General features: G+C 41.9%; 1 protein-coding gene across 1 annotated transcript in view; it reads right to left on the bottom strand.

The window, feature by feature from the left end:
- Window positions 1-13,027, bottom strand: part of GTF2E2 (general transcription factor IIE subunit 2) — an 84,074-nt gene that overhangs the window by 15,014 nt on the left and 56,033 nt on the right. The window contains exon 6 of the mRNA XM_062213461.1: window positions 8,603-8,696. Coding sequence (XP_062069445.1) covers window positions 8,603-8,696 — 94 coding nt within the window. The remainder of the gene's footprint in view (window positions 1-8,602; window positions 8,697-13,027) is intronic.

Here is a 13,027-nt window from a genome sequence, read left to right as displayed (position 1 = left end):
GCTCCAGCTGTTGCAGCCATTCGGGGAGTGAACCAGTGGATGAAAGATCTCTCTTTCTCTCTGCCTCTCCTTCTCTTTGTGTAAATCTGACTTTCAAATAAATAAATTTTTTTAAAAATCACTACACAAAAACCATCTCCTTACTTGAGCTACAGCTCATATTAGAATATGTGTTTCTATAACAGATAGAATCAAGGGTGAATCTTCTGTGTGCCAGAAAACCTGCTCACAAAAGATTTCCTCTCTATGGCAAAGACTGTCACCTAGTGGGCTGAAACAGAAATCTTCAATACTACAATCAAAACAGAAAGCACTCTGAGGAGTACAGTATGAAAGAGAAAAGAGAAAGACAAATGTTAAAATCTGTCAGTTTTCAAGGTGTCTTCCCTGGAAACACACATTCTTTACATCATCAATGTATTTTGTATAGAATACAGAATGACTTACCTTTGTAAACTGTAAGAAACTGCATTTTGTATTTTTTAAAACTTTGACAAGATTTTGTTAGCACTTAAGAGAAAAAAATAGTTATGGTATTTAAGGTGTCAATATATCAAATGCATATTAGTCGATTTGTAGCTATCATTCATATTCATGGTGACTACATGCAAGGGGATTACAAAAAGTTCACAGAAAATGTGATCATGTAACTTCATTTTGATGCAAAAGAATCTGGGGGCCGGCGCTGTGGTGCAGTGGGTTAATGCTCTGGCCTGAAGCGCCAGCATCCCATATGGGAGTCGGTTTGAGGGCTGGCTGCTCCACTTACGATCCAGCTCTCTGTTGTGGCCTGGGAGGGCAGTGGAGGATGGCCCAAGTTGTTGGGCCCCTGCACCCCATGGGAGACCCAGGGGAGGCTCCTGGCTTCGCAACAGCACAGCTCTGGCCGTTGCAGCCAACTGTGGAGTGAACCATCAGGAGGATCTCTCTCTGCCTCTCCTTTCTCTGTGTAACTCTGATTTTCAAATAAATAAATCTTTAAAAAAAAAAATTTGGAAATCCAGGCACCAACTTCCCAACTGCACACACAGTGGTTCTACACTGATACTTTATTTATTTATTTTTAATTTTTTTTGACAGATCAATCCCATTTACAATAGCTACAAAAAAAATCAAATACTTTGGAATAATCTCAACCAAGGATGTCAAAGAACTCTACAATGAGAATTACAAAACATTAAAGAAAGAAATAGAAGAAGATACCAAAATGGAAAAATCTTCCATGTTCATGGATTAGAAGAATCAATATCAACAAAAGGTCCATTCTTCCAAAAGCAATTTACAGATTGAATGTGATACCAATGAAAATACTTAAGACATTCTTCTCAGATCTGGAAAAAATGCTGAAATTCATATGGAGGCACAAGAGAACTCGAATAGCAAAAGCAATCTTATACAACAAAAACAAAGCTGGAGGCATCACAAAACCAGATTTTTTTTTTTTTTTTGGACAGGCAGAGTAGACAGTGAGAGAGAGAGAGAGACAGGGAGAAAGATCTTCCTTTACCATTGGTTCACCCTCCAATGGCCACTGCGGCCGGTGCACTGCACTGATGCGAAGGCAGGAGCCAGGTGCTTCTCCTGGTCTCCCATGTGGGTGCAGGGCCCAAGGACTTGGACCATCCTCCACTGCACTCCCAGGCCACCGCAGAGAGCTGGACTGGAAAAGGGGCAACAGGGACAGAATCCGGTGGCCCGACTGGGACTAGAACCTGGTGTGCCGGTGCTGCAGGCAGAGCATTAGCCTATTGAGCCATGGCACCACCAGATTTCAAGACATACTACAGGGCAGTTATAATCAAAACAGCCTGGTACTGGTATAAAAATAGATGGATAGAGACCAATGGAACAAAACAGAAACACCAGAAATCAATCCAAACATCTACAACCTACTTATTGATCAAGGAGCTAAAACCAATTCCTGGAACAAGGACTACCTATTCAACAAATGGTGCTGGGAAAACTGGATTTCCACATGCAGAAGTATGAAGCAAGACCCCTACCTTACACCTTACACAAAAATCCACTCAACATGGATTAAAGATCTAAATCTATGACCTGACACCATCAAATTATTAGAGAACATCAGAGAAACCCTGCAAGATACTGGCACAGGCAAAGACATCTTGGAAAAGACCCCAGAGGCACAGGCAGCCAAATCCAAAATTAACAACTGGGATTACATCAAATTGAGAAGTTTCACAGGATAGTGAAGAGCAACCAACAGAATGGGAGAAATTATTTGCAAACTATGCAACTGATAAAGGATCTACAAAGAGATCAAGAAACTCCACAACAACAAAACAAACAACCCTCTTAAGAGATTGGCCAACGGGAAGGCAGTGGAGGATGGCCCAAGTGCTTGGGCCCTGCACCTGCATGGGAGACCAGGAGGAAGCACCTGGCTCCAGGCTTCGGATTGGCGCAGAATGCAGGCCGTAGTGGCCATTTTAGGGGGTGAACCGATGAAAAGGAAGACCTCACTCTCTCTCTGTCTCTCTCAATGTCTAACTCTGCCTGTAAAAAAAAGAGAGAGAGAGATGGGCCAAGGACTTAAACAGACATTTTTCAAAAGAGGAAATCCAAATGGCCAACAGACACTTTGAAAAATGTTCAGAATCACTAGCAATCAGGGAAATGCAAATCAAATCCACAATGAGGTTTCACCTCACTCCCATTAGAATGGCTTTCATACAGAAATCAACAAACAACAAATGCTGGTGAGGATGTTGGGGAAAAATTACCCTAATCTATTGTTAGTGGGAATTCAAAGGGGTAAAGCCACTATGGAAGACAGTTTGGAGATACCTCAGAAATCTGAATATAGTCCTACCATATGACCCAGCCATTCCACTCCTCGGAATTTACCCAAGGGAAATTAAATTGGCAAATACAAGAGCTATCTCTACCTCAATGTTTACTGCAGCTCAATTCACAATAGCTAAGACACGGAATCAACCTAAATGACTGTCAACGGAAGACTGGATAAAGGAATTATGGGATATGTGCTCTATAGAATATTTCATAGTGGTAAAAAAAATTAAATCCAGTCATTTGCAACAAAATGGAGGAATCTGGAAAACATCATGCTGAGTGAAATAAGCCAGTCTCAAAGGGACAAATATATGTTCTCCCTGATCTGTGTCAACTGAGCAGCTAAAAGGAAACCTGGAGAAGTGAAATTGACACTATGAGAAGCAATGACTTGATCAGCCTTTGTCCTGACTATCTAGGAACAGCTTACTATTTCATTCTTTTTAGTATTTTCTTTTTCTACTGAATACCATTGGTTGAACTATTAACACGGAATTATTCTTAGGTGTCTAAATTCAATTGTAAATTGATCCTTGTTAAAAATAAGAGTCGGGGGCCAGCGTTGTGGCGCGACGGGTTCTGGAGCCCTGGCCTGAAGCGCCAGCATCCCATATGGTTACTGGTTCTAGTCCCGGCTGCTCCTCTTCCAATCCAGCTCTCTGCTATGGCCAAGGAAAGCAGTATAAGGTAGCCCAAGTCCTTGGGTCCCTGCACCCATGTGGGAGACCTGAAAGAAGCTCCTGACTTCAGATTGGTGCAGCCCCAGCCGTTGCAGCCATCTGGGGAGTGAACCAGTGGATAGAACTCACTCTGCCTCTCCTCTCTCTGTGTAACTGACTTTCGAGTAAATAAATCTTTAAAAAAATAAGAGTGGAAATAAGAGAGGGAGGAGATGTACAGTTCAGCACACATTCCCTTGGACTTATCCCTAAGGGTAAAGTTATAAACTTGCCATGGGACCCAAATCTCATTAAGTTGGCAGGTACCAATCCCGTCTTTCTAGTTAAAGTGATCAGTTTAAGTGTATTATAAGTATATCATAAAAACAGGAATAAGTGTCAAAGGGATCACAAACAAAACCAAGTGTCTGCTAATAATAGACCTCTCTCTATAACTTTTTTTTTTAAGATTTATTTATTTGAAAGTCAGAGTTACAGAGAGAGAGAGAGAGAGAGAGAGAGAGAGAGAGGTCTTCCATCCAATGGTTCACTCCCCAGATGGCTGCAACAGCTGGAGCTGCGCTGCTCCAAAGCCAGGAGCCTCTTCCGGGTCTCCCACACAGATGCAGGGGCCCAAGGACCTGGGCCATCTTCCCAGGCCATAGCAGAGAGCTGGATCGGAAGAGGAGCAGCCGGGACTAGAACCGGCGCCCATGTAGGATGCCAGTGCTTCAGGCCAGGGCATTAACCAGCTGCACCACAGCACCAGCCCCTTTCAAATAAATTTAAAAAAAAAAAAAAATCTAGGGCCGGCGCCGTGGCTCAATAGGCTAATCCTCTGCCTTGCAGTGCCGGCACACCGAGTTCTAGTCCCGGTCGATGCACCAGATTCTGTCCCGGTTGCCCCTCTTCCAGGCCAGCTCTCTGCTGTGGCCCAGGAGGGCAGTGGAGGATGGCCCAAGTCCTTGGACCCTGCACCCCATGGGAGACCAGGAGAAGCACCTGGCTCCTGGCTTCAGATCAGCGCGGTGCACTGGCCGCAGCGGCCATTGGAGGGTGAACCAATGGCAAAGGAAGACCTTTCTCTCTGTCTCTCTCTCACTGTCCACTCTGCCTGTAAAAAAAAAAAAAAAAATCTTTAAAAAAAAAAAAAAAAAAAGCCCAGGAGAGCATTTCAGGCATGGAAAGCCAAGACACTGTGGCAAAAAATGACCTACATGAAAGATCTGAGTGAGATCCCGGTGGAAAGGGACCATCAAAGAAGGAGGCACCTTTCTGTGAAGGGTGGAGAGAACTTCCACTTTAATTACAGCCCTGTCAAAATAATGTCGGAGTTTGTGGACTCAAGAGGTTTCCATAGCCTTGGCAGCTCATGAAAAGAGCCTCAGGTGACCACTGATGTCATAAATAAGAGTGTCAATTGTTAAATCAACTACAGGAGTCACTGTGCACTTGCTCCCCATGTAGGACCTCCATCCTTAATGAGTTGTACTATGAGAATTAACAGTAAAACTAGTCTTCAAACAGTACTTATACTTTGTGTGGGTGCAAACTGTTGAAATCTTTACATAGTATATACAGTTGATCTTCTGTATATAAAGATGATTAAAAATGAATCTTAATGAATGGGATGGGAGAAGGAGTAGGATGTGGGATGGTAGTGGGGGTAAGAGGGTGGGTACAGAGGGAAGAACCACTATAATCCAAAAGCTGCACCTATGAAATTTGTATTTATTAAATATTTTTTTAGAAAGCTTTTATCAGTATCTTCCTAATTTATATGGCCGCATCATTACATAAAAATATCTGTAGAACTGGCTGGGCCCTGTGGTGCAGTGAGTTAAAGCCCTGGCCTGTAGCACCAGCACCCCATACGGGCGTGAATTCGAGTACCAGCTGCTCTACTTCCCATCCTGCTTTCTGTTGATGAGTCTGAGAAGACAGTGGAGCACAGCCCAAGTCCTTGGGCTCCTGCACCCACGTGGGAGACCTGGAAGAAGCCCTTGGCTCCTGGCTTCAGATCAGCTCAGCTCTGGCCACTGGAGCCCTTTGGAGAGTGAACCAGTAGACAGAAGATCTCTCTTTCTCTCTCTCTGTCACTATATCTCTGAGTCTTTTTTTTTTTTTTTTTTAAGATTTATTTATTTATTTGAGAGTCAGAGTCAGAGTCAGAATCAGAGTCAGAGAGAGTCTTCCATCTGATGGTTCACTCCCCAATTGGTGGCAATGGCTGAAGCTGTGCCGATCCAAATCCAGGAGCCAGGAGCTTCTTCTGGGCCTCCCACGCGGGTGCAGGGGCCCAAGAACCTGGGCCATCTTCTACTGCTTTCCCAGGCCACAGCAGAGAGCTGGATTGGAAGAGGAACAGCCAGGACTCGAACCAACGCCCATATGGGATGCCGCGCTGCAGGCCAGGGCATTAACCTGTTGTGCCACAGCACCAGCCCCTCTGTTTTTCAAATAAAAAATTAAATCTTAAAAAAAATATTTACACATACACCAAATATAAGAATATTTAATGTACAATTGTAAAATATTTTAGAATCCACTTATCCAATACACACAAGTCATATCATTATATAATTCATCTATAGTGCAAAGAAACATCAAGCTGTTAATAGAACTACTTCCTGAATATGTGAGACTGGGGTAAGGCAGTAAAATCCTCATTTTGTTCCTATCTGCCAAGTAATAAGGCAACGGAGAAGAGCTGAGACCAACAAAGACCATATAAAGTGACAAATTTCATGGGCAATGTTACGAAATACAAGCATAGATGAAGGACACACAAGTAAGACAAAGCTGAGCAAAGTTAGGACAACAGTATTCACACAAAGCAAAAACAAGGGACAGAAAACTGAGAATCAATTGGTTTAAGGATTACAAGGACACCTGAGCTGAATGCTTCCCAAAATGTCTCCAAAGAAATACTTTTAACAGGACTTCCACCCTACACTTTATGAAGCTACTGCAATCTCTTTCCTATTAACCACTAGGCTCAATTTAAACATCTACTCAAAGAACAGATAGGCTGCACTTTGCTGCCACCTGCAGAGCAGACTTAATACCAAAAATTTCTAGAGAATATTTAAATATGTTGTCTATTAAAAGTGCTGAGGTAAACTGTAGAAAAACCAAAATTAAAACTAGTTGGGGCAGAGTGTGGTGTAGCAGGTTAAGCTGCTGCTGGCAATGCCAACATCCCATATGGGCACTGGTTTGGAAACCAGCTGCTCCATTTCCAATCCAGCTCCTGGTTAATGTGCCTAGGAAAGCAGGGGAAGATGGCTCAAGTGCTTGAACCACTGTTACCCACATGAAGCTCCTAACTCCTGGCTTCAGCCTGGCCCAGCCTCAGCTGTTGTGACCATTTGGGGAGTAAACCAGCGGATGGAAGATTGTGTATGTGTGTGTGTGTGTGTGTAAACACTGCCTTCCAAATAAATACTAACAGTGTAACTACATCAGGAGAAGTCAGAGAGGTGCTGGAACAGAAAGATAAGAGTATGTCACAGATAGAGCCTAAGTTGAAAAATCAATAAACAATAATATATTATTTACCAACATGGAAAACAACCAGAAGACTCTAAAATAAAGCAAGAAGAAAGAGACTAGAACTAGAGGAAAGGAAAGCACAACTATTTTTTGTAAGAACTTATTTCTTGAACCTGACAATTTTATTAAATTTTTCTAAGTACTATAATTTTTTTCCCCAATATGCATTAACTCTGCCTAAGAATAAAAGAATGAGCACTTCCTGGGACACTTTTTGGTTTGGTTTTTTGAACTTAGATGATCTCAAATGTTTTGAAAACCAAGAAATGAATTTGAAAACTACAGAAGTTATCAGAAAAGCAAAATTTCAAGTACAGGAGGCTAAAAGCAATACAAAAATTACTAAGCAGTACTGCAAACTCTCTTCAATAGACACCCATCACTACCAGGTACAGAAGAGGTTTACTACTAGCTTGTTTATATTAAAAAAAGTTTACCTATTAGAAAAAGCAAAAGGAGGAACAGGAATTAATAAACATTTACTGAGAACCAACAAATCTGAAGTACTTAATTAGGATTTTCAGAAAAATACAACTTAAAACAAATCATGGTCATCCGAGTCACTTCAGGACAACTAAAGCCCTATCTATTAGCACCACAAGTCTGAATATCTGTAGCCATGTAACATTTAAAAGAAAACATAAGGTTACTGTACAAAGTCAAGACATACAATGGCTAATAAAAGGAAAAGAATTCCAAAAGTATTTGTTACACAAAATTACATGTTCAACAGACTCTAATTTAATGCCATACAGGGCCAAAATGACTAGGCAGACCACAGCAATAATCTTACTATTTCGAGTCTAATATTAACTATTTTATCTTACATAGTTGTATGTCAATAGATTATTTTGAGTTTATTTTGAAATTTTATAATTGGAATTCTTATCTTGACATTTTACAAAACATACAAAGTAACACAAATGTACATTAAAATACTACCATATTTACCTAATCCTTACACTAAGCTACTTGAATAAGAAATTTCTCATCAGTAAACTCTCATTTAGTTAACATCCTACATGAAAAATACTTAAAACCAAATGGCCAATTATTTAAAGCCAAAACTCGTTATACAGAAATCAAGTATTTAGTAGGAGACTCAGTATATAGCTTAGCATCCAACTTGGCAAGTGCCCAAAAGAAAAAAAAATTTACCTCCTTCCTTCCTCAATTTGGTAACAGCAACATTCCTAAGTGAACAGAATACCACTCACTAACACAGGCTTGTTCTCTCTCCTATAAGGCATCAAGTTTTCACATCAGTATAGGAAGATACATTTTCAAACTGATCAAGAAATAAACCCCTAAATGGTACAGTTGAGCTACAAGCCTAAGATATCAATTGCTATATGATGATTACAAATACAATCAACCTAAAATCTTTCAAATCAGTATTTCAAATTGTAATCTAAAAAAAATGTTAGATGCAATGGCCATTACCTGCGTTATAAGAGATGATATGCTAAAAAAAAAGCAGCATTATAAAATTTATAATATAAGTATTATAAATTATATCATCTTAAAGTAATACATTTGTAGACTAAATATGGTTTCCAGATAAAAAGGCTCACCTTCATCCACAGAAAACTGACAGCTCTTATCATTGAAGAAAAGTATTTTCTTCTTATCAGGGCGATTTACAAAAAGTATCTGGTCCCCTAAAGCCTGAAAAATAGATTTTTTCAGTTAACTCCAAATTATTTTTTTATTTTTCAAGATTTATTTATTTGAAAGTCAGTTACACAGAAAGAGGAGAGGCAGAGAGAGAGAGACAGACAGAGAGGTCTTCCATCCAATGGTTCACTCCCCAGATGGCCCCAACAGCTGGAGCTGCGCCAATCAGAAGCCAGGAGCTTCTTTTTTTTTTTTTTTTTTTTTTTGACAGGCAGAGTGGACAGTGAGAGAGAGACAGAGAGAAAGGTCTTCCTTTTGCCATTGGTTCACCCTCCAATGGCCGCCACGGTAGTGCGCTGCGGCCGGCACACCGCGCTGATCCGATGGCAGGAGCCAGGTGCTTCTCCTGGTCTCCCATGGGGTGCAGGGCCCAAGGACTTGGGCCATCCGCCTCTGCACTCCCTGGCCACAGCAGAGAGCTGGCCTGGAAGAGGGGCAACCAGGACAGGATCGGTGCCCCGACCGGGACTAAAACCCGGTGTGCCGGCGCCGCAAGGCGGAGGATTAGCCTATTGAGCCGCGGCGCCGGCCGCCAGGAGCTTCTTAGGTCTCCCACATGCGTACAGGAACCCAAGGACTTGGGCCATCTTCTACTGCTTTCCCAGGCCATAGCAAAGAGCTGGATTGGAAGAGGAGCAGCCGGGACTAGAACCAGCACCTATATGGGATGCCGGCACTTCAGGACAGGGCGTTAATTCGCTGCACCACAGCACCGGCCCCTGCCATTTCTTCTAACCCTCAGTTCTGTGTTCCATTAGGGTGCGTAAGAACCCAAATTTAGTTTTTTTAGTTTCTTTCTTAAGCAATTCTGACTATTTTTATGGAACGACTATTTCAAGATTTTTATTCACAGAAGTCTTTCCAGATAACGAAACAAAGTTTGGTTTTATTTTATTTACTTTTTTTTTTTTGACAGAAGAAAACTCACAGCTGATGTTGGACCTAGCAGCTGGGATGCCCACATCCACACTGGAGTGCCTGGGTTCCAGGACAGGTTTCAACGCCAGGTTCCAGTTTCCTACTGATGCAGAATGCAGACCCTGAGAGGCAGCAATAACAGCTCAAAGCAGCTGGAGACCTGGATGCCATTCCTGGCTCTGGCCTCACTCAGTCCCAGTCCTTCTAGTAATGTGGGCAGTTATCTAGGGGATGGGAGTTTTGTCTCTCAAATAAATACATCAATCTTAATCTTTGCTGCAATTACTATTCAGGTCCACTGCAAATTAAAGATACATATTAAATTTAAGATATTCATGGGATTTTAGTGTTCTTTTTTTCTACCTTGAAAAATTTTGAAACTTTCCTGATCAATTATTTTCAATGTGTTTTTAAACAGCTCAAACACTAACAAGATGGAATAATTAAGTCACCCAGAAGTGTGATATGAAAGTAACTAAACACATAAGTTCTCCCTGACCTGATAACTAATAGAGAACCTAAAAGCAATCTGTAGAAGTGAAACGGACACTTCGAGAAGCAATGACTTGAAAAGCCCTTGTCTTGACTGTTGAGGAACAATTTTTTTTTTAGTAACACTATTTGTTGAACTCTTAACATAGAGTTAATCAAATGCGTATAAAGTCAATCTTAGTAAAAAATCCATCTTAGTAAAAAATAACAATGGGAATAAGAGAGGGAGGAGGAAGAAGGGTGGGAGTATGAGTGGGAGGGCAGGCATGGGAACAATCCCCATGTTCCTAAAGTTATAATTATGAAGCACATGAAGTCTGTAACTATTTAAAAAATAAATAAACAACCATCCTTTTTGTTAAAAAAAAAAAAACAAAACAAAACAAAACTGAGTTTTGAAAGGCAGAGTGGAGTGATAGAGGGAATGGGAGAGACAGATCTTCTATACTGGTTCGCTCCCCAAATGGCTACAACAGCCAGGAGTAGGCCAGGCTGAAACCAGCAGCCTGGAGCTTCATCCATGTCTCCCATGTGGGGGCACAAGCACTCAGGCCATTTCCTGTTGCTTTCCCAGGTGCATTAGCAGGGAGCCAGATGGAAAGTGGAACAGCAGGACTTGAACCAGTTCTCATATGGGATGCCAGTGTCACGGGCAGTGGCTTAACCCACTATGCAACATCAACCCCAATCATTTAGTTTTCTTAAGTGTATTGATCAAAGCACAATATAATCCTTTCAGAAGATATAAAATATTAGAGTCGTCACTATCGTCTTTTAGCTTTCATTGAGCATACTTAATTCAGAACTTCAGATGGCCTGAGTGCTTGAGCCCCAGGCCAGGCCCTTGCAGCCATCTATGGAGTGAACCTGAGGACGGAAGCTACCTCTAACTCCTTCAAAAAAAAAAAAAAAAAAGAATCCTAAAAAATTCTAGTAAAGGTGTTTTATTACCATTCCTTTCTTCTGCTTATTATTCATAAAATGATTTAAAAATTAGAAAAGCAGTAAAGAGTCCTTAGGTGCTAAAAGAAAATATAGGGGAAACACTTCAAGACATTGGTATAGGCCGGCGCCATGGCTCAACAGGCTAATCCTCTGCCTGCAGCGCTGGCACACCGGGTTCTAGTCCCGGTCGGGGCACCGGATTTTGTCCCGGTTGCTCCTCTTCCAGTCCAGCTCTCTGCTGTGGCCCAGGAGTGCAGTGGAGGATGGCCCAGGTCCTTGAGCCCTGCACCCTCAAGGGAGACCAGGAGAAACACCTGGCTCCTGGCTACGAATCAGCATGGTGCGCTGGCCGCAGCGCACCGGCCACAGCGGCCATTGGGGGGTGAACCAATGGAAAAAGGAAGACCTTTCTCTCTGTCTCTCTCTCTCACTGTCCACTCTGCCTGTCAAAAAAAAAAAAAGAGACATTGCTATAGGTGATGACTTCTTGGATAAGATCCCCAAAGTACAGGCAACCAAAGCAAAACTAGACAAATGGGATTATATCAAACTCAGAAGCTCCTTCACAGCAAAAGAAACAATCAACAGAGTGAGGACATCTAACAGAATGGGAGAAAATATTTGCAGGCTACTTATCCAACAAAGGATTAAAATCCAGAATATTAACTCAAAAAACAAAACAACCAACCCAGTTAAGAAATGGACAGAAGACCTGAACAGACAGTTCTCAAAAGAACACAAATGGTCAATATCACTAGCTACCAGGGAAATGCAAAATGAGGTATCACCTCATCCCTGTAGGGATGGCTATTATACAAAAGACAGCAACAGGTACTGGCAGCTTATAGAGAAAGGGGAACACTTATACACTGTTGGCAGGAATATAAATCAGTGAAGCACTGTGTACAACAATATGGAGGGGCCGGCATTGTGGCATAGCGGGTAAAGCTGCCGCCTGCAGTGCCGGCATCCCATATAGGCGCTGCTTCCTATCCAGCTCTCTGCTATGGCCTGGGAAAGCAGAAGATGGCCCAAGCCCTTGGGCCCCTGCATCCGTGTAGGAGACCTGCAAGAAGCTCCTGGCTCCTGGCTTCAGATTGGCGCAGCTTCGGCCGCTGGGGCCAACTGGGGAGTGAACTAGTGAATGGAAGACCCCTCTCCCTCCCTCCCTCCCTTCCTCCCTCCCTTCCTCCCTCTCTTTCTGCCTAACCCTTTCAAATAAAATAAGTAAAATATTTTAAAAAAAAACAGTATGGAGATTTCTTTAAAAACCAGAAATAGACTTGCCATATGACCCAGCAAACTTACTACTGTGTTTATACCCAAAAGACATGAACTCACTATATCAAAGATACTTGTCTACCATGTTTACTGCAGCACTATTCACTGATCCAAATATGGATTAATCAAGGTGTTCATCAACAATGAATAAAGAAATGTGGTATTTATGCATAATGGAATATTACTCAGTCATAAAAACAATGAAATTCTACCATTTGTAGCAAAATGGCTGGAATTAGAGGGCATCATGTTGAGCAAAATAAGAGATACAGAAAGCCAAATATTGCATGTCCTCCCTTATATATGGGAGCTGAAATAAAAAAGAAAAAAGAAATGCCTTAGAGTATCAGCTTTAGTGCAAATACAGTGTTGTCAAATTGTTTTCAATCTTTGTCTAACAAATTGATAGGAATTGTATACTAGAACAGTTACAATGATTTTATGACTATTTTAAGATGTACTCAGGGCCCATGTTGCAGTGTATCAAGTTAAGGCACTGCCAGAAAGGCTGGAATACCATATGAGTGCATGTTCAAGTCCCAGCTGTTCCACTTTAGATCCCATTCCCTGATAATGTGCCCAGGAAAGCAGGGAAAAATGGCCCAGGTCCTGGGGCCCCTGCCATCCATGTGGGAGACTCAAATGAAGTTCCTGGTTTCTGGCTTCAGCCTGGCCCAGCCCTGGCT

Source organism: Lepus europaeus, chromosome 16 (genome assembly GCF_033115175.1).
Source record: "Lepus europaeus isolate LE1 chromosome 16, mLepTim1.pri, whole genome shotgun sequence".
NCBI classification, from domain to species: domain Eukaryota; kingdom Metazoa; phylum Chordata; class Mammalia; order Lagomorpha; family Leporidae; genus Lepus; species Lepus europaeus.
This window is presented reverse-complemented; position numbering and strand designations above follow the sequence as displayed.